At 35.0% G+C, this 23,529-nt stretch overlaps 1 protein-coding gene across 2 annotated transcripts in view; it reads right to left on the bottom strand.

Moving 5' to 3' along the window:
* Window positions 1–23,529, bottom strand: part of VAPA (VAMP associated protein A) — a 42,232-nt gene that overhangs the window by 6,735 nt on the left and 11,968 nt on the right. Inside the window, exons 2-6 of one of the 2 annotated variants that reach the window (XM_036092475.2) lie at window positions 15,645–15,797; window positions 11,519–11,622; window positions 10,970–11,050; window positions 4,486–4,620; window positions 20–193 (exon numbers count right to left, since the gene is read on the bottom strand). In XM_036092475.2, the coding sequence (XP_035948368.1) occupies window positions 20–193; window positions 4,486–4,620; window positions 10,970–11,050; window positions 11,519–11,622; window positions 15,645–15,797 (647 nt within the window). The remainder of the gene's footprint in view (window positions 1–19; window positions 194–4,485; window positions 4,621–10,969; window positions 11,051–11,518; window positions 11,623–15,644; window positions 15,798–23,529) is intronic. The other variant, XM_036092476.2, reaches the window with a different exon arrangement.

Raw genomic sequence — 23,529 nt, 5'->3', positions numbered from 1 at the left:
ATTTTCAAAAACAACTTACTCTCAGGTGTCGATTTTCTTCTGATAGTTTCATCATTTCTCCCTGAAGTCTTTTACATTCTTCCATGAGTTTCCTTGTTTCAGTATCGTTGAGTGAAACACTATGTGGTTTTGGCATGGGTCCATCTTGTTTAGAGGCATTCAGTGGAACAGTTTTGCTAGGTTCCAGATCATTCTGTATTACAAAGACAGTGGCACTTTTTAACTGACCAAATCTCCTTACAGATTTTAAACAAATTCAAGTTGAAACTCCATACCTTTCTTTTCCAAAAAATAATTTAAATGGAAATTTTTGAGGTTGTGATTTCATTAATAAGAATTTTTTTTAAATACCAAAGGTTACCGTCGTCTGTGAACAATTTTAGGACTAAATCAAGAAAGGTCAGCAGTAAGAGAAGTCAAAATAAGCAGCCCACTCCCTCCTCTACTCCCAAAACCCTTCACACTTACCTGCACCACAGCACTTATCATATATCATAATAACGTATTTTTGACGTTCTTTCCTACAATACTTCAAAGGCTGGGAGAGCAAGAGTCATTTCTTTTTGTATTTACCCCTAAACCCAGCACTTTGGCCAAGAGTAGCTATTCAAAGAAAAGTATGCTGAATGACGCCAACCAAAATCTAAATACAAAGGTCATTTTCAGTGCTCTGATTTTGCAATTCAAATGAGATTCTGCGGGCATGGGGGGATACTATAGTAATAATTCCAATGAAATTACAAGACTATCTAAGAAAAACACTTAAAACCTAACTTCTATTAATGGGAAAAAATAACTAGGATGTAAACATAGAAGAGGAGATAATGAACACAAACATATGGTTAAAAAAAAAGAGGAGGTAATTCCACATTCTTAAACATAAATAATTCTTTCAAATTATCACCAACACTGTTTGCTTTAACTCATGAAATTCCATATGGAATCACAGTAGTACTTAGACACTTTTAAACTCTGAGCCCTAAAACTGTAATTCTCACCAACACTCACCCAATATAGATAAATACCTAGGGCAGGGCCCCAGGGCCTGTGGTCTAAAGTGCCTCAATCTCCTTTACCTTAATGTCATTTATACTATCACCTACACTATAACAGTATTAGTGCAAGTCATCTCTTTAAAATTTTACTTGCTAGAAATTAAATGTTATATTTTTTTTAAACTGCTTTATTCAGATATAAACTTCTAACAAAAACATTTCCAAAATCAACTTTATGGCATTCCACAGTACTCAATAAGATTTAATTATAAGTTACACATCTACCACACCATCCCAGGTCCCAAATTTATATTAAGTGTAAATAATTGTTAGTTCAAGGGGCAAAAACTAATATTTCTTATGAAGGGAATGTGATTTGATCACTATGCCTACAAAAATTAGTAATGTTATAATGAGGTTCTAATGTATAACACTACATTATTTGACTGTCAACATTCAGATTTTTTCATTTTTCTTCAGAAGCTTCTCAGCTGTGAAGGGTTTTTAAGAAGCCTACTTCCAATTTCCTTCTCTGAGTTGTCCTCTTGCTTTCTTGTTCTTCACCCTATCTCCCCATCCTGACCAATTCCATCTCTATTAGTAAAAATATGTTTCAAATATATTTTGCTCTCCATCAATATTCTTTCTTAATCTTTCCCTTAACAGTAATTAGAATTCATATCAAAATGATTTTTCAAGTGTGCTCCAATTTCAACCTAGAACAAATCCAGATTCGGAAAAAGAGGCAGTTCATTGCCTTCCTCTATAAAGATGAAAGCAACAATCAACAATATGGCAACTAAGGAATCCTCAGGTTCTGATTAAGGGAAAAAAACATATACTCAAAACCAGAAAGTTGACTAAAAAATCAAGAGGAGATACATGAGGCCAACAAGTGAAGAGAAAAAAATAAAATGAGGAATCATCAAACTCCTCACAATTAGTTTTAAATAAATTCTTGAAATTCCAGAAATTCAGAATTATCAGAGAGGAAACTACCAATCTCATCAACCCAACCCAACCATTACTTATGTATTATCTTTCAATATTTTCTCATATGCACATTTTATAAAATCAGCATACACTGTAACATTTTTATCTTTATCCATTTATATATACATCTTTTAATTATCATTTTAAATGACACTACATGTCATTATTCTATTCTGTGCCTAAATAAAATTACTTAAACATCTCACTCTTTTTAGACATTTGATGGGTAGCTTCCCACTCTGGGATTTTAAGTAACATGTCAACGAGTATCTTCTTATGGTTGGCAGAATTAGATTTTTCTTTTTCACTGAAATTTTTCTTAATGTTATATTCTTTATAACAAAAAGGAAAAGAAATGTCATAACCAATTTGTGAAGCATAAACACAAAGACTAGAATGCAAATGGTATAATGAAGCTTAAATACACATTTCAACAGCAAGTCAAGTTAAGATATGAAAACAAGTTACTTGGAATATACTTCTTGTCAAGTACTATTTAGGCCCCCTACAAACCAGTCAACATACACAGCGGATGCAATGAAATCTAATTTATTTGTGTATATTTAAAGTATAAACATATATAACCTAACTTTACTGGAGGTTAAAAAGGGGGAACTGGCAGGGGGCTGAGTCATTCATGTAGTAACCATCTACAAGAGCCTGATGGGAACACTAAGGCTGCTATGACTTTATATACTTCCATTCAGGAGCTCCATTAATGAGGTTTGGCTCCAGGAAAACAGCTCGTTCCTTGAGAGTTGCTTCAGACTGGTCCAGAAAGAGAAGACTGGTTGTTCTGAGAACCATGAAACAAGCAAACTAAAGGGATTCAACATGCTGTGACTCTTAGGAAACTGATGAATAGTAACATTATATTAACATTATATTTAACACCGCAGCTAGAATAAATGGGAAGGTCAGGGCCACGATCAAGACAAAAAAATATGCCACAACTTACACATTTTCCATTATATTTTTTAGCCTATCTGCAAAAATCCCTTTCCACCATGAATTAAACTAAACTTACTTCTGTATTTCTTTTTAACAACCTTCAGAATTTCAATTCCAATATTCTAAATTATCCCTACTGGGGGTAATTAGAAAAACAGAGCAAGGGATTGGAAACAGAAGGCGCAAGGCAAAATAGGTTTTTGCAATAAAGCCTTGAGAAAGACAAGCCCTGAGCTAAAGAACATAAGTATGAGGCCACATTCCTGTGACTATAATGAGTAGAGGTACGTAAATGAATATGAAGGGGGGGGCACCTGGCTGGCTCAGTCGGTGGAGCATACTACTTTTGATCTTAGGGTTTTGAGTTCAAGCCCCACGTTAGGGGATTACTTAAAAATAAAATCTTCAAAAAAAATTTTTTTAATGTCTATAAAGTAAATTAAGACTAAAACTAAGGGCTGTGGCATAAAATTGTTATGGGCATAATTAAGGCCTTGACCTGGGAAGAGACAGTATTTGAAAAACAAGGTTACTGGAGACTTATTTTCACTCTAAAAAACCAATTTACTGTTTCTGCAGAATCATGATTCCCAGAAATAAGTAACTAAAATTACAAAATCAATAAAAGTATCAGACAAATTTAGATAAAGGATCAAATTTTTTTCTCTGCAAAGCCAAATCAAAGTATAAGCAACTTGTTCAAACTGTGGGGTTCCTGAAGTTTCTAGTAAGCAAAAAATGGTAAAGGGAATCATACAGCAACCATTACACCACCCAGAAGTCACCGTTATCTTATTGACATGCTGTCATCTTATTTAAGTGAACGTTAAGTACACACGTGTACACATACACACACACACACACACACACAAACAAGTTCAACTATGACCTAAGATCTTTAGGGTTTACCCACATATTCTCCTACCCTGGGGCACTGTAAATAATGATGACAGTTAAAGAGACGTTACTATTTGTGTTTGATAACAAAACATTAAATAATAATTTCATTTATCCTTTTTTTTTAATTTTTTATTGTTATGTTAATCCCCATACATTACATCATTAGTTTTAGATATAGTGTTCCATGATTCATTGTTTGTGCATAACACCCAGTGCTCCATGCATCATTTATCCTTTTTTTAATATATATGAACAAATACTTGCCTGGAGATCAATGTTTGCCAGCCCCTACCTTTACTGCTATACCTGCTAGTTTATTCAAGTAAGCTCCTAACTCCTTTTTTAGGAAATCTCAATGACAGAAAAAATTATACCAACTTCATAACAATGTTCACACTTAGATTTGTCCTGCTCACTACTGAGATTTTATTAAGTGCTCAATTTGCTTTTTTAGAACAGAGAACTGTTTCTGTGCATGATTTTTAAGTGATTTGTGGTTCTACTGTATTTTTAAACATAGCTGAAAATTTCAATTCTATCTACTTCATATAATATACTCATAATACCATGTATGTGCTAGGTAACTACATTAACGTAACCAGTAACACTAGTAAACTCCTATAGCTGTTAGCTCCCTAAAACAAACCTTCTGCTTCTCCTGTTTGAACACATTGAGTCCCCTGGGGTCATTCTTCGTATTGTAACTGCCAGTTGTTGGAACTGTGTTGTTGATGCTGCTCATTGAAGTGACAGCCGGAGCAGTCCCTGGTGGAGTTATACCCTGAGGTGGCATGGGAAACATATTCTCAGATTCGCATCAAACTGATTTCTCCTGCATGGTACTGGGAATGACTAACACAGAAATCATTAGGCTCTAAGACATTCGCATTTTACTCTATAAAAATGTATTATATATAAGATATAACACTAATAAGAACTACATTAAAGCAAAAAGTACAAAAGTTTCTGTAGCTTTTTATATTTCCCAAACAAAATCAGCTATGATCAATTTGTATTATGCTAATTAAAGGTATAAATCTTATTAAATTAATGCTCGCCTCATGTTGTCCTAAAATGAACACCTTCTAATTTTGCAGCTCTTAATTTCTGTTGCTAATCAATGCTTGTCAATATCTGAAAAACAAGCACTTCGTATTTTCTTACCTTTGGTAATACTCAACCTTAACAATTTTAAGTTAAATGAATTTTTTCCTTTTGAGGTTCAAAAAAAGAGAGTATTTTATAAACCTCTCCTGTACTCGACAACACCCACCCCCAAACACATACACACACACACACACACCCCTCTCTCCCAGGACCAATAAACAAACTTAAAGATGCATATAACATTCTAGTATATCAGTATCTCCATAATTCTCTTCCTATCTTCTCAAATTCCTTTAATATAGGTGAAAATAAGAGGATACCAAAATGTTGATACATACTTTGAAATAATACTTAGTGATACTCAGGTCAATGTATACAACTATGAGAACTCCATCTCAATAATGCACTGTCCCCAATCTGTTCCTTGTCTCAACAAACACAAAACAATGTATACTTAATCATAAAAGTTCTTTGTATACATAAAACCACTGAAATTCCTTGCTCTTGACAACCCATCAGTCTTAAGATAAACTGGTATTTTTTTCCTAGAAAATGTCATTAACACACATTACGATGGAGGGCATAAATGAAATGCAATACATTTAAGAAATCTGGAAATTTTCAAGTAGAACTGGAAGCCTCAAAATAAACCCAAAAAATTTTTTAATTGAACACAAAGAATTAAATAGGTGATAAAACACCATAAAATAACAAGTTAATTAAAACCACATTCAATCCTGAAAACAAATACTACCACTAAATAGACATTAGATCTCATAATACAGTTGATAATAACTAAAAAGAGCTATTAATTCCAAGAACCCAACTTTGCAAAAATAAAGCAGTCAACACTTTAGTTATCATCTGCCTCCAGCTATCAACAACCCAGGGAACATGCTGAATGGCACTTGTTACTAGTGCTGAACACAACTCAACTGAAGACTCTATGGGCCATTAATTTACTGAAATATATCTGAAGACCTGCTGTTTCCCTAGGACTAGGGTGACCACAAATTTTAGTATGCTTAAGAACAGTATTAGTTAATGCTTGCTATCCTGGAATAATTATTAATAGTACCTCCATTTATTTTAAAAAAAAAAAAAAAAAAGGGTTCCTGGAATCCTAGGTCACTCCATCTATGATGCAAATCAAAGAATTATTTCCCAAAAAGATGGCCACTCTAATGATGGTTCAAAATAAGCTAGAATAGTTTTGCCAAAAAAAAAAAAAAAAAAAGATTTCTTTACATTATAAAGATTTTAAAAACAAGAACTCAATCACTATACTTCTAGACCTGGTATCTTTTTTACCCTGACAACCACAAAACTTCAATCATTTGTTTATATATTCAGTATCAAGGTCCTGAAAACTTAAAGAAATCAACAAAATAGTAACATACTCTTTTCCACTGTTGTTAAGAACATGTAAATGCCTAAACACTAACAGCATTACCTAAAAAGATCCAGATCCTCAAATAGGTAAGATACACTCACCTAATGTAATTAAATTAAATGCCTATCTACTTCTTTTTGGGGCAAGATGGGTGAGGACCTGGGAGCAGGAGTTAGAGAGTGGGATGGGGGTGGTTAACCTAAGCCCGATTTCTCTCTACACAAATACTATAATTAATAAAGTGGAAGTAGGAATGACAAAGTAACATTATGAAACCCTAAATAAATTAATGAATCTATACTATAGTTTCTCAATTCTGACCTTATTGATGTTTGGGCCAGATAATTCTTTGTTGTGAGGATTGTCTTATGCACTGCCGATGCAAAGCAGTATCCCTGGCCTCTACTAACCAAATGCCTTTAGAACCCCTCCCTCCTAGTTGTCACAACCAAAAGTGTCCCCAGACATTGACAAATGTACCCTCAAGGGCAAAATTACCCCTGGTTGAGAACCACTCATTCACAAATTGCACACCAATGATCACTAACTTCACAAAAAAAAAAACCCGACTTCATATATTGAGAGAATATATCACCACCTACAAAGCAGTGTCTCTCCCCCGCCTCCAGTGAAAATAAATCAAAATCTAATCAAACCTCTAGACCCAACTTTAGAATACACCAAAACAAGAAAAGGTCAACGACACCACAAGGATGTAAGCAGCAAAATCTATTCTACAGGGAAAGTCTACAGGACAAAGCCAGTTTGTTTAATAAAAATTTGCGAGAGAAAAACAGAAAGGGAATCTATAGATTAAGAGATTCACAAAACGTATCATCCAATAAGCAGTATGTGGACTTTATTCTGATCGCAATTCAAACAAACTGCAAAAAAGATTTTTAAATGACATTTGTGAGACAAATTTGAATCTGCCTGAACAGTTTGATATTAATGATATTATAAGCTTTTAAAGGCTTGTTGGCATGGATGCAGAGAAAGGGGAACCCTCTTACACTGCTGGTGGAATGCAAGCTGGTACAGCCACTCTGGAAAACAGAATGGAGGTTCCTCAAAAAGTTAAAAATAGAACTACCCTATGATCCAGCAACTGCACTGCTAGGTATTTACCCAAAGATACAAATGTAGTGATCCGAAGGGGCACCTGCACCCCAATGTTTATAGCAGCAGCGTCTACAATAGCCAAACTATCGAAAGAGCCCAAATGTCTACTAATAGATGAATGGATAAAGATGTGGTATATATATTTATATATACATACACATACACACACACACAGTGGACTATTACTCAGCCATCAAAAAAAAAAAAAAAATTGGGGCACCTGGGTGGCTCAGATGGTTAAGCGTCTGCCTTCAGCTCAGGTCATGATCCCGGGGTCCTGGGATCGAGCCCCGCATCGGGCTCCCTGCTTGGCGGGAAGCCTGCTTCTCCCCCTCCCACTCCCCCTGCTTGTGTTCCCTCTCTCGCCGTGTCTCTCTCTGTCAAATAAATAAATAAAATCTTTAAAAAAAAAAAAAAAATGAAATCTTGCCATTTGCAACAACATGATCGAACTAGAGAGTATTATGCTAAGCGAAAAAAGTCAATCAGAGAAAGATAATTAACATATGAGTTGACCCATACATGTGGGATTTAAGAAACAAAACAGAGGAGCATAGAGGAAGGGAGGGAAAAATAAAACAAGACGAAATCAGAGAGGGAGACAAACCAAAACAGACTCTTAACCATAGGAAACAAACTGAGGGTTGCTGGAGGGAAGGAGGGTGGAGGGATGGGGTAACTGGGTAATGGGCATGAAGGGACATGAATGAGCACTGTGTGTTATATACAACTGATGAATCACTGAACTCTAACCTCTGAAACTAATGATATACTATATGTTAATTAATTGAGTGTAAATTAAATTAAAAATAAAAGGCTTAATGATAGTACTGTCATTAATTCTTTTCCTTTTTTCAAAGTTCTTATCTTTGAGTAATATATACCCAAACAATTCCAGATAAAATTATATTACATCTGGATTTGCCTTAAAACAATATGTGAGATGAAAAGGGGGGGGTGGTTAGATGAATTAAGATTAACCATAAACTGGTCATTGTTAAAATTGGTCATGGGTTCACAGGGGTTCACTGTACTTTTCTAAGCGTTTAAAGTTCTTCCAAATAAAATGTTTTAAAAAATCATTATCTTTAACACTTATTCCTTACCATTTAATAAGGTAGTAACTAGACCATAAGCCCAAGTAGTTCAATTAACGGAAATACATTCTGGCTCATCTAGGCTAGTTGAGGCAAAGAAATCAGTCACTGGAGTACTCTGAAATCATACTGAACAGACTTTGGGTTACCAATAATACCTGCTCTGAAAAGGTTCCAGGGCCAAACTATTTCTGCTCATGCTCCATGGTACAGGACTCCAGAAACTCCATTCAGTATTTACTCAAGCCCTTTAGCAGACCCCAAACCGCTTTCCTGGATTACTATGTTGCATACCTGTATGGAGGTATACCTGCTACTCTCCTCTATGGGGTGCTTAACATGGCTAGGCGCAACTATCATAGCCATATCATTTCCATCAACTTCTGGTTTGGTTTTGTACTCTTATAATCAACAATATCAAATACTTGGGTGAACCCTTTTCAGACTATCATCTCAAATTGTCTGCTATACAGAGTATAACAGAAGTCCAGATGAAAGACAGTCAGCTCTAACTATGTTTATTAAAGAACTGTAAAAGATGACGTAACTCTAAGTGAGAAAATATCCAGATGTGTTTCTACTCAATTTTACTTCAGGGACTATATCCAAAGAAAATGAAAACACTACATCAAAGAGATATCTGCATCCCCATGTTCAGTGCAGCACTGTTTACAATAACCAAGACACAGAAACAACAGAAGTTGTGGTGTGTATATATATAAAGAAAATGGAGTTATTATTCAGCCACAAAAAGGAAGGAAATCCTGTCATCTGTGACAGTACGGATGGACCCCAAGGGCACTACGCTAAGTAAATCAGAGAAAGACAAATACTGTATGATCTCACTTATATGCAGAATCTAAAAACAATAAAAAATAAAAACAAACCTATGGAAAAAGATCAGATCTGTGGTTATCAGAGGCAGAGGGAAAGAACATGGGGAAACCGGCTGAAGGTGGTCAAAAGGTATACTACTTTCAATTATGACACAAATCAAGTCCTGGGGATACATGTACAACATGATGACTATACCTAAACACAGGTGGTATGATATATTTGAAAGTTAAGACAGTAAATCCTAAAAGTGCTCAACACAAGGAAAAAAAACATTTTTTCCTATTTTGTATCTAAATGGCATAATGGTTGTTAACTAAACTTATGGTAATCATTTTACAATATGTATGTTAAACCATTACGTTGTACACCCTGAACTTACATAGTGCTGTATGTCAACTATATCTCAATAAAACTGGAAAATAAAAATTAGTCAACCGAGACAACATGCAATTACATTTTCTCAGTTCCAACAATAAGAGCTATGCAAAAAAAAAAGGGGGGGGGGGAGCTATGCAAGCTATTAGCTTTCTGGCAGCACAGGCAAAAGAGAAAGTAAACTCCAAATGGGAAGCATCAACATGCCAGTGAACGATCACTTTCTATTTCTAGTAAGAATATATGCAATCACATTTTTTATTTTTGGCAAATATCTCAACATCCCTTTAAAAGGGGATTAAAAGGCACAATAAATAATTACCACTCAGGGACTCTTTCATTTCAGCTTATCCTAAAAGAGTAAGACAATAGTTGAGCCCACGTATTTATCTAATCTACGAATTTCCTTTTCAATAGGGCAAATGGCTTCCAGATCAAGGCAGTGTCATGTCAGAATACAACCTAACTGTACTCACCATTTCTATTTACACGTATAATTTTATATATTAAGTCACCAAAAGAAAAATCCTACTTAGCTTTTTCAAGTCCCTCCAACAAACCATAGAAAAAGATTAAAATCTGCATTTCAAAAGGGGAATAGGGAAAGTGACCACAACTCATTCTATAAATTCACAGACGACTTTCTAAACTACACCCATATATTCCTTAGTCCTCCAAATTGTATTTGCCTCACACTAATCAAAAAGCAACATAAAAATTATTTACTAAGAAATAAAATCAGATGGATTTTGACCAAAATCAACAGTGAACAAAATACCTGGGAATAGCCAAACTTGGAAAAAACTGCTTGTCCATGTAAATTAAATCTTTTATCCCCAGGCTGCTGGTACACAGTTGTCAAAAAGTGGTTTAGGTCTATTATTTAATTATATTTATGCATATGTGTGTCTCATTCTAAAGAACTTGAACTGATTTAAAAGTGGCAAAAATTTGGGAGAATTAAATGGTTCTTCTCCATCATGAAGACTGTATTTAAAGTATTTTTCTTCTTGAGTGCACAAAATGTTCTAAAATGAAAAAAGCGTATCAAGATTTTTTTAAACCTAAATAACCACTAAGTCTTAAAATGTGGAATAGCATCATCACACAACCCAAAAAGGCCAAAAACAGAAGCAAAATTAATCTCAAAGTAAATGAGAACTTAATAGCTTCCAATCTTCTCACATTTTCCTACTTACCAATTTATCATTTTCATTGGGCATTTCAAATACACATCTCAATTTAGAATCCATTAATTCATCAGGTTTTGCCTCTTTCCACTAAAAACAAACAAAACCAACATGAGATAGAGAAAGTATGATTGTGACAAATAGGTTTCGCACCTCAAGGGACAACTAACAGGTTTCACCTCAGGGGACACTGTAGCTGTTTGGAGCAGGGGTGGTCTGTGGCTCAGACAGGACACAGTGCAGCACTCCATACTGATCACCCTGCCACGGTTATCTGGCAATACCACCTCAAGAAACATACTATCACCATCTGTTAAAAATCACACTAACATCTCTAGAGATTGAAGGACTTTCTTCCTAATAGTAGCATTTCTAAATGGTTTCTAAGAAATACTATTTCAAAATTCTTTCATTCTTGAAATTAAGTCAGGTTTATCTGTAATTAACAGATTTACATATTTTTAAATTAAAGATTAGCTTTCTCAAATAAGAACTATACAAAACCCAAGCTTTAAACAACATCCCCCAAAATAAATTCTGTTCCACTTCTATACTTACCACAGCTTCCATATCTGAAGTGTTTGGTGGAGCAAAAATTGTCTGTACCATAAACTTGTGTTTACTCTTCTCATTGGGATCATAGTCAAAAGGCTGTAGCATTACTAAATAAGAAGAAAGGACATATGACTTTGTGTCTTCTGCATCTGCTTATCATCCCTATTGTTTTATTAACTAATACGCAAATTTAAAGAAAACCAGGACGGGTTCAAGAAACCTAATCCTGGATTACTTATATTAAGGATCCAGAATCAACTTTATGGTTTCCAACTATTTTAACAGCCCACAAAATAAACAGCTACTTAAAAAATAAATATAAATCTATGATTGTCCCCTCTAAATTCAAGTTTGGGAAAATTTTCAAAATGTTGCCAACATTAACTATTATAATACCTGTAAACTCAGATTAAAATCTAGTAAACTATTAAAACCAGTTATAAATATAAGGCTTCATTTGGTATTTAGTGATATTATCTTTTAGAATTAGACAGCTGGGATACATAAAGGAGAATTTAAAAGTTAACTTCAAAACTCACTACCATATTTTAGTGTTCTAATAAAACTAACTTTTCAAAAACAGATTTTAAATAAACACCCATTCAAGAAGTTTATCAATCTGTTTAAATCTGATTCTAAGAAAACAAAGTAACAAGGAAAAGGCATACTCACATCATTTCCAGAAATTTTCTAGCATCCTAATAATATATTCAAATTTTTCTAAGCACTCAAGATTTTCAGTAGCCTTTAAGAGGATTTTTAGGGATTCCTCAGGACTAGAGGTGATGCGAAACTTTTATTCAATTTATATTACAAAAACTATAAGAACAAATCTACAGTTACACAAAATATATATATGGTATTGTACAAATTACTCCCCTGCTAACGTGTAAATTATTCTTAAGATATATCTTCTGTACATGTACATCAACACTTTCAAAAAGACAAATGCAATTAAGCAAATGCAAAATATAACAACTACATAAAAAAATCATATTCTAGGTGTATCTGAGATGTCCATAACTCCCATCATGGCTAAAAAAATTTTTAAAGGGGCAAATACATAGCAGAAAAAAATGCACAGGATAAATGCCTCAGAATCCACATAAAGCACAGTAAATGTCCATTAATGCCCTTCACTGAGCAATCACTGTAGGCTCATCAGTAGGAATTGAATAAAAAGAAAACTTAAAACATGACTGACTTTATGACAATTATATTCTAAGTTATTGCAGACCATATAAGAATTAAACAATCTTAAAAATATATATAAATGTCAAATTGAAAGAACCCACAAAACTAAGTGCTAAAGAGAGAAAGGAAAAAAGAAATGAGTATGTAATACAGAGTCAATCAAGGAAAAGTTGCTGGAAGAAGGAAGTACAGTTTGAGTGGCTCCTTATAAGGAAAGGCAATACACTAAAAATTGAAGAGCTAAATTCTAATTGGAGAAGAATCTGAGGGCATGCTATGTAAACAGTAGTGTATCTGAAGTTTTTAATATGTCAGATGCTCAACAAAAGGATATGGAAGACAAAGTGTTTTGGTAAGTACAGGTTGACCCCTGAAAGACATAGGGACTTGGGATGCCAACCCCCCATGCAGTTGAAAATCCACATATAACTTCTGGCTCCCCAAAAACTTAAGTACTAATAGCCTATTGCTGACCAGAGAAGCCTTACCAATAACATAAACCATGGATTAACACATATTTTCTAAGGGGCGCCTGGGTGGCTCAGTCGTTAAGCGTCTGCCTTCGGCTCAGGTCATGATCCCGGGGTCCTGGGATCGAGCCCCATATCGGGCTCTCTGCTCAGCGGGAAGCCTGCTTCTCCCTCTCCCACTCCCCCTGCTTATGTTCGCCCTCTCGCTGTGTCTCTCTCTGTCAAATAAATAAATAAAATCTTTAAAAAAAAAAAAAAAACACATATTTTCTATACTGTATGTATTATGTACTGTATTCTTACAATAAAGTAAGCTAGGGAAAAGAAAATGTTATTAAGAAAATCATTAAGAGGGGCATCTGGGTGACTCACTCGGTTGGCTGTCCAACTCTCTTGATTTTGGCTCAAGTGTGATCTGAGGGTCATGAGATCGAGCCCCGTGTTGGGCTCCAGGCTCAGCAGGGAGTCTGCTTCTCTCCCTCTCCTTCTGCCCCTCTCCCCACTCACACGCACACCCTCTCAAATAAATAAATCTTTAAAAAAAAAAAAAATCGTAAGAGGGTGGCTCAGTTGGTTGAGCATCTTGGTTTCAGCTCAGGTCACGATCTCAGGGTCTTGAGATCAAGCCCTGCATCAGGCTCTGCACTCAGCAGGGAGTCTGCTTGAGATTCTCTCCCTCCCCTGCTCAGCCACTCTCTCTCCAATAAATAAATCTTTAAAAAAGTGAGAGAGAGAGAGAGAGAGGCGCCTGAGTGGCTCAATCCAGTTAAGTGTCTGCTTTCAGCTCAGGTCATGATCCCGGTCGAGTTCCCTGCTCAGTGGGGAGTCTGCTTTTCCCTCTCCCTCTACCCCTCTCCCACCCCCGCTCATGTGCACACTCTGTCTCTCATAAATAAAATCTTTAAAAAATAAATGAAAATTTAAAAAATCGTAAGAGAAAATACACTTACAGTACTATACTGTCTTTATATCAGAAAAAACCCACATGTAAGTGAACCTGTGCAATTCAAACTTTTCTTAAGAAATAATAATACAATAAAACTTCAGCAATTTAGAATCCTCCAAGAAAAAGTCATTCTGAATAGTTTTACAGATTCCTAAGGATAAAACTAGATGCACCAAGAAACTATTTTTAACCACACGGATAGAAATAATTCTATTTTCTTCCAACTTAGCTAAAAGGCTTAAAGATTTAGAGAGCAACTTCCAGAATGCGTGTAACTCATTGCTTTATCTTCTTTCCCATCCATCTTTTCCATGAACTTGGACAAACACAAGCACATTCCTCCCAGGCCACCATATCACAAGACTCACCAAAAACATCTCTTCTAGGGCCTACTAGCTCTGAGTTTTTGGCTATACCTACCGAAGGAGGATTCAGTGTCGCAGAACTCTACAGTAAGTCCTTCGCTACCTTTGCAGTCAAGTTCTACTTCTAAGTACTCTCCATGGGCTTGCTGTAGGCTTTCACTCTTTGTATAATTTGGTGTTTTTAATCTGCTGTAGATTTAAAAACCAGGAAACTGATACAGAATTAATATCTTAGGAATACTTATCAGGATCACCCAAGCATGTTTTGTTTTTTAAAACACATACATGGCTAGGCCATGCCCCTAGAGATTCTGAGCTGAGAGAGGTCCATGCGTGTTCCTGCCCCACCTGTTATTAGGACACAAAGTGAGTGGGAGGTGAGAACTAATGCTAGAAAATAAGAGTAAATGGTCTCTGTGCAAAGCTTAAGAAGTTCTCCCACAATTAAGATATGTTCTCATACTTACTTCCTATTTCTTAGCTATGTCAGATAATATTGTTAAGGAGTACTGTCTTGGGAAGTCTGACAGAAGAAAGGAAGTTTATAGAGGGCATTAACTATGGCAACGGCACAGACTCCACAGCAGGAGTAAGCAATCCATATATGGAGGGAACCAAGGATACTCCTTGGACTACAAGTAAACACAAAAGGAAGCCAAAAAACTAAACTTTGGCATTTATAATGAAAGGTAGAAACACTCATCTAATTTGATAAAGTCAACAAAAAAGAGGCACTGTACATTTTTAAGCAAGACTTAGAATAATACTTGTATAGCTGAACGTAATATGTAACAATAGCTAGAGATCTGAAAAGAATGATCAATCACAAAAATGATTTAATATTTCAAAGATAAATAAGGACAGAGAATGTGGTACTGAGCGGTAGAAATAAAGGATATAAAAATTTTAAAATGACAATTATCGTTTATAAATTGACCACAGACACCCTCAACCACAAGATAAGGGTGAGAAATGTTCTGCAACAGCTGCATATAGTAAAAGATAACAGAAGGACATGACTAAAGGCAAGCCAGAATAACTTAAAAACTATTTCCCTCCCTCCAAATGAAACCCTGTTAATTAAAACCAAATTCAACATAACCATAAAAAGGTCAGAATTCAATACTGTTCCAATTCAGAACATGATTTGCTACCTGAAACAGTCACAGTCAACCCCGGGTCAATAATTCCACTGTTGGGCCTCACACAGTACCGACGAGGTGCTGTAGTCTTCACTTTGAAACACACTTTTCTATCAGATGGATTTCGCAACTTAAGATTTGTAGTGACTACATCTGTGAAGGGGCCTGTAAGGTTTAAAAAACAAAAACAGAAAAAAATGTTAATTGGATTCACACATATAAAGCAAAATTCAAAACTGAATGTATATACCCTTTTATTTAAAGTCTATATTGAAGTCTGTGCACCTAACTGTATCAAAAACCTAAGAGCACTTTTTTCCAGGTGGTAGACTTACAAATTTATTTTCTTCTTCATTCCTTACTCTATTTTACAAAATTTCTATATGAACATGTATTATTTCTATCAAATAAAAAGTATTTTGAAAGTTTTGATTTATGAAAGAAGCCCACAATTATATTCTTATAGTGTACTCTTACCACATTATTGAAAAGATTAGATTTTTTCCAGTGGTCTGCAAACCAGTGCCAGTCTTCAAATCCATTTTACCAACCAAACTGCAAAAATCTCTACATCTAAAGATACTACACAATACTGTTCTTGCTTCACACCTCAATTAGGTTTGATTCATTCACTCATTCGTTCATTCACTCACATATTTGTTAAGTGTTTATTAAGAGCACTATGTCAAATGCTCTAGATACAAAGTTTCTAAGCTTTGGTGATACACCCAAACATGAGATTACAAAACAAAGAACGCAGAAAGGTAATCTACTCCTACCTGAATTAAGTTAGTCCTAAACTAGTATAACCTCATTTTTTTAAAAAGAGGGTAAAAGAAAGATTATAGCCATTTTTTATCTTGGCTGAAGAGAAGCCTGTAAGACATTGTGTAAATTAATTTAGACAATAAAATGAATACCTTTTACTTTGGGCACAAAAGATAAACTTAAAAGTATGTCCCAAGAGGAAGCATTAACTACACACTCCTAACTAACCCAAAAGCAGTTTTAAATGGCTTTCAAAGCAATCAGTTGAAAAGTTGAATTTTTTAAAAAGCAAAAAGGGTGAAATCAAAGATAACCACTATAGAGACTATTTAAATAAATAAAAATAAGCATGTCTATAAGCAAACCTTATAGTATAGAACCCAGACTGAGAAAATTCTTCAACTCTACCAGATAGTTTCCCATTTAGTTGAATATTGGAAAATCATCTAAGACAAAGATTTGAAGGGGAACAACAAATAGAGCCAAATGAAGAGAGACATTAGGAAGAGTGCAGGAGATGAAAACAAACAGATCTGCCTAATGCAACCAGAGGAAAACAGACTTCAAAGTTAAGGCCATTAAGAGGTCATTATTTCAAGTCCTAAGGAATGAAATGATCTTACCCTACACTTAAAATTTAAGTTGTAAAATATTTTCTAACAAAATTTGGAACTCTTAAGAGGGAGAAGACAGAAATGAGAAAACATGAGTAGAAAACAAAGACAGAGAAACAGCTACAAAAAAATTAATGAAAAATAGCTATTTAAATCAACAGGTATGCATGTGGTTTTTTTAAGTATATATACAAAGTATGATCTTCTGAACAGATTGCTTTAATTATATGGTAATATTACTCACTCAATTTGTGTATTATTTTACCCCCTCTACTTCTTCAATACCAAATGCTTCCATTTTTCAACAAGCAGCTAATTAACAACTCCACCATACACTAGCATAGGAGAGGTAAAGAGGAATATTGCAATCTGTCCATTCTGCACTTGAACCCACAATATCATTGGTTACAGACATATTTTAAACTACTGATGAAACTGGGAGTCTTAAAAGATTCCATTTCTTAACATTCTCAAAATTCATAAATTACTACAGATATCTGAGAATGTGTAAATTTTTATAGGACTATTTCAACTAGGACTCTAACATTAGCAGCAAGCATGGATAAAAACAATTTCTTAGTGGGGCGCCTGGGTGGCTCAGATGGTTAAGCGTCTGCCTTCGGCTCAGGTCATGATCCCAGGGTCCTGGGATCGAGCCCCACATCGGGCTCCCTGCTTGGCAGGGAACCTGCTTCTCCCTCTCTCTCTACTGTTCCCTCTCACTCTATCAAATAAATAAATAAAATCTTTAAAAAAAAAAAAAATTTCTTAGTAACATGACAAAAGAAACTTTTCACAAAACTTTAATTTTGAACAATCCTTTTTATAACATACTTATGTAAGATTTTTTAAATTCGGGACGCCTGGGTGGCTCAGTTGGTTAGGCGACTGCCTTCGGCTCAGGTCACGATCCTGGAGTCCCGGGATCGAGTCCCGCATCAGGCTCCCTTCTCGGCGGGGAGTCTGCTTCTCCCTCTGACCCTCCCCCCTCTCATGCTCTCTCTCTATCTCATTCTCTCTCAAATGAATAAATAAAAAATCTTTAAAAAAAAAAAAAAAAGATTTTTTAAATTCAATTTTTTAAATCACCTCAGTTTTAGAGGAAAATACTAATTTTCCAAGATAAGGTAAAATAACAGACTTTTAAGTGATTTAGAAAATGACCATGTGTCAAATTCCATCAACATATGAATTCTAAAACAGTACTTAAAATTTATATTGCCTGAGAGAGCTTATAAATCTTTAATAATAGATTGTGGTTGTGACACAAAAATGCAAACTATCTAAAGATGAAGATAATAGGTCTAAAGAAAAAAGCCCAACAATTTAAAGCAAAGTTGTTAACTGAATATATTAACCTTATCAGTAAAATGTGAAATTACCCACCTAACAAATAAATAAACCCGACTAATATTTGAATTTGAAATTTTCTGCTCCACTGTGTCCCTCTACCTGAGCATCTCAGTAAGGGTTGCTCTCCCAGCGGACAGCTCAGAGTCTGAGCCCATTTTCCAGGTTAAAATGGAAACTCAGCACGTAATGATGAACGCTAGCATAAGAATAACCAGATTAAAATAAAAAAATAAGAATAACCAGATTTAATTGTTACAAGAAATCAGGGAGAGAAACATCTGATCCACTTTTGTGGTCAGAGAACCCCTTGAGTATCTGATGAAAGCTATATACCATACCGCAAAATAACACACATAGTCAAATATTCACAAAAAATTTACATGGAATTTGGGGGGGGGGTAAGGGTGAGATAGAGAGGTTAGGGCAGGTGGGGGGGGGGTGCAGGCTTTGTGAAGAGAAAATTCATAAACAAGAGTCTTTCAGGACCTGGACAATAAAAGGAACCTGGGCAAACACTGTTTCCATAGCCATGGGCAGCATTTTACAGCAAGATGTACATAGTTCTTTGCCTCTATTTGACGAAGTTATATACAGAAGAGAGAAAAGAATGTGTCTTCACTTTAAGAGCTCTTTATCAAGAATTTGGGTGGGAAAGGGAAGAATGGGTTGTCAAAAGGTGATTTGAAATTTTCTGCAGTATTAAGCTAGCGCTTAGTAAGAATAAGTAATAATAAATTCTAACAACAACAAAAAAAAGGCTACCATATCATAGATCTCTGAATCCTCCAGGTTAAAAAGACCCAGTGAAATCTACCTTTACAGACCCTCAAAACTAGAGGAAAAGTTATATAATTTATTGAAAAGCACCACAACCAAATCCTAAATCCAAGGGTGTAACCCCTCACAGGTATTTCTGCCTGACATTAGGATTGAGTGAGTGATGCTACTGGGGGGGATGAGGGGGGGAGAGAAGAAGAATGAACAAGATGTTAGACATCCTGCAATGCCTGGGCAGTCCCATACAAAGAAGTATCATGCCCTCATCCTATGGAATTTTCAAATACCCCTCCCAGAAATTCATACTGGTGAAAATCTCTTTTCCAGAAATATATCTAGTGTGTAAAAAGGACAAATCTGTTTTCTTTCCTCCAAAACTTGAAAAGGTTAAGTTTACCATTACAATTATCAACAGCAATGCCACTCATGATACTTGAATCACCCAACACACTTGTATCAGCAGACATTTGTAGGTGACACACACAATTCTACCCATATGCATAAATTTTCTTATTTTGCTCTTATTTCAAAATGTTAAAGAAAACCAGTCAGCCCTATTCAGATAACTTGTGTTCTCCTAAATCCAAACTTACTTGTCATTAGGAAGGTTATAAATATCTGGCTACTTCATTCCCTCTTGTCACAGTCATGCCCAAATATTTACACTGAAATGCTTATTTCATTATAAATTTCCTTTTTTCTTCTCCTTTATGTTATAATTAGGACAGTATATTAAAATTTTAAATTTGTATGCTGGTAGGCAATATTATATATGAATTTTATTTTGATATAATAAAGTGGGCATTAAAGAATACAAAATATAAAAATGGGGTATCCTGTACAATAGAGTTAAAAACCACTGCATTGTATCTGTAATCTCCTGCTTGACTAACTGAAAACTTACCCTTTGCAAAGCCCTGGTTGTTAAACCATTAAGAAAAACAAGTGAAAGATTACCATACAGTATAGGGATCAACTATGCGAGGAAAGATAGTAACTGGGAGGGTACAAAGAAGGTTTTCAGAATGATTAGCCAAGTTCTAGTTCTTGTCCTAGGCAGTGATTACTTGAGTATTTAACTTTTTGGTAATTCTATAAACTGTACATATTTTTCATTTATGCAAAACAGTAATTTTTTTAGAAAAGCTGATTCTTGACGTATGCTTAAAAAAAAAAACCCTGAAAAAAAATTAAAAGCAGTTTTGAGGAGACAGTAAACATCTGAAGCAATTCACATAAAAAATGTACTTTTTGAGGACTTCTAAAACTTAATCCCTCTAGTCGAGGAAAATCCTGTCAGTTGTCTAATGTAAATGCTTGGTTTAACATTTAGAAACAATCACTGAAAATATCCATTTTAAGATTACCTAATAGTATACTAGTCACCAATCACAGCTACCATTTCATACATACTTCCTAGGTTAGAGATGAAATTTCACTGTTTATATATAATAGTATTCCATATAAAACAAAATTCCATATGATACAGGTTACACTTACTTGTAGTCATCAACTGAAAAAAAAAAAAACTGTTATCAAAATAACCCTACCTTTTATAATTACATGGGTTGTTTCCTCCTTTAGTCTCACTTTTAAGCAGCCATAACATTTCCTGTCATTAAGTATTGTGTCCTAATTCCAACTACCATTGCTACTGCCAGTAAGCCAAAATCCTATGCCCTGCCCCAAATTCTAAAAATCAGAAATGTAACAGACACAAATATGGCCTTGTAAAAAAAAAAAAAAAAAAAGTCTGGACATTAAATTTGAAAAGACCTGCAACCTAAAATGTCAAAAAGGTAGTAAAAGTTTAGGGCAGCTCACCAAGAAGGTGAGCTATTTTTACCTAAAAATATTTTTCCTGCATGAAATGCCCTTTATACTCAGGCTGTATACCTAAAATGCCAGCATGCAGAACAATGATTTCCTTTTACAAGTGGGACCCTTATTCTCCAAATCCCCAATTTTAAAAAGAAGCCCATTATGCTTAAAACGGCCAAAAGTAGACACTCTGACTAAACAAATTTTTTAAATGTTGTCAACCATCTACATTTTGATAAGAATTGCCAATGAAGTTTTCTTGAAAATGCCAAGGTGAGTTTAGTTGCAAAGAAAACTGAGTTGGGGGAGAGAACAGAAGAGAACAATTGGCTTGGCTTTTCCAACATTTTATTGCAAATTTTCATACAAAGAAATTGAAATCATTGTAAACAATCATCTATCCATCACCTAGGTTTGACAATTAACATTTTGTTGTATTTACTTTGAGACTATCAACCTATTTATCCATCTCTCTGTCCATCCATCTTATTTTTGATGCAAAGTAAGTTGAAGACATCAGTACACCCACTCCTAAACACCTCAGCATGCATACCAATTTGAGTTCAATATTTGCTTACTCTAAAGAGAATCAAATTTTAATTCAGGATAAGCAGTAGTATATAGCATAGAGCATTTAAGAAATAAAAAAGGTCTCTGAGATGCAGCTTAAGAATAAACAGGCAATGTACATGAACATTAATTCATGAACTCTGAAACATCCATTTAGGCTAGCTACTCCCAGGCCAATTAGGAGATAGTTCTCTACAGGTCTCTAGCATTTCTGCGTTTTCAATGTGGAGGCACTGGGGCTTTCATCCAGATTATCTTGTCAAGGATGTATTTAAAGAGTGAACAGTCTTAGAAAACAATGCCTCCCTCCTGAGGAGAGAGCAGGCTTTTTACTGTCCTGTATAATAAAGATAAGGTCTTCCTCTAGGAAAAAAAAGGTAAGTTTCCATGCAGCACATTAGCAAAGACTCAGATTCCCTACACTCAAGGGCTTCTCAGCTATGATGCAAACCCACTATGTGAGTAGCATCTGCCCGAACTGAAACCCTGTGTGTTGCCCTTTGAGGGGGCAAAGGAAGTCAATACAAATATGAAGCTCATGTTACACGCACTGTCATGAATAATAAAGTTCTTTGTCTCTACACCCAGGAATCTCATATCTTCTACCAATATTCATAAAATTGTAGTATGCTCAATTTTCAGACCCTTCAGTTCTTAACAACGTCTTTCTGAGTTCTTGGCTATGAGGAACAGACTCAGTTAGTGACCTCTGAGTAATTTAATTAACAGCAGACAGTGCAATGAACCAAAGCACTGGAGGAGAAACATGGCTGGCCACACAATTCACAAAGCACATAATCTGTACCTCTCATTGCACTTCTCACTTACTTTATTATGTACATGTCTTGTCTCACCCAACTAAACTATAAGCTCCCTAAGAAGCAGCAGCCAATTCACTCCTGAATGAACTGGAGTAATTAACACAGACTGTAAGTCATAGTAGCTGCTTAATACTATTTGCTGGCTAAACAGTACTGGAAGTATGGTTGAAGAGTCACGTGGATTCTTTTTAATTAACATGTAACAAAATAAAAAATATGAGAAATATGCATACTTTGTTTCAAATGCTATAACTCTAGGGTCTTAAGTCATTTAGGTGATTACATTTTTACTCCTTCATCCTACCTTTATTGAAACAGAACAGTAAAAATCCTAAAGAGGAAGACTGGATGCTCAGCTCAAATACATAAATAATGCAGCTGTAGCAAAGCAGGTGATGACTACACTTCAGTGTTTCCGCAAGTTTTAGCAAATTAACAGCTATATCACTGATTATACAGTTCTCCAGTTACATGAAGATTACACTGCTGAATACATGTCATGTTAAAACAATCATGCACGTGGAGTATACACAATATAGTATACAGAATATCTACTAAGATTCTCCACAATAATAGTAGCAAGGCAGTAGTAGTAATAGTGAAAATAGTGCTAAAACAAGTTTTCTTAACAGCTAGCTTTTATTGGGCACTGTATATCAAGAACTTTGCATGAATTATGTCCCTCATAACAAGCCTACGAGGTAGACACTTTATTATCCCTTTTTACAGATAAGTCAACTCAGACTCAGAAGTTAAAACACTTGTCCTAGGCCATAAACTACCATGCAGTGGAAAGTGGGGAAGTCAAATCAGTGTGACTCCAGAGCTTGAACTCTCATAAATTCTGTATGTATTTTATGCAAACTACCTAGCTACAGTTGTTTCCTAATTCATAAGCATTCCAGGTAGATTTCTACAGCAATAAGCCATGAAACTGCAATAAATCATTAATATATGAAAAAGACTTTTAAATGGATATTGTATTTCCCTTGGTCCCATACACAGGCCAACTGAATATTTCCTGAAATAAGTATCATAAACAGGAGAAAATATGTTTTACATCCAAAAAGCCCTAAAACATTTTCATTAGAATTTTTAAAAATGAAGTCACCTTAATTTATTTGTGTTTTTTATTTTTATTTTTTCCAAATACACTGATATCTCAGACTTGAA

Source organism: Halichoerus grypus, chromosome 13, assembly GCF_964656455.1.
Source record: "Halichoerus grypus chromosome 13, mHalGry1.hap1.1, whole genome shotgun sequence".
Classification (NCBI taxonomy): domain Eukaryota; kingdom Metazoa; phylum Chordata; class Mammalia; order Carnivora; family Phocidae; genus Halichoerus; species Halichoerus grypus.
Note: the sequence above shows the minus strand (reverse complement) of the source record. Positions and strands in the feature narration are given on the sequence as shown.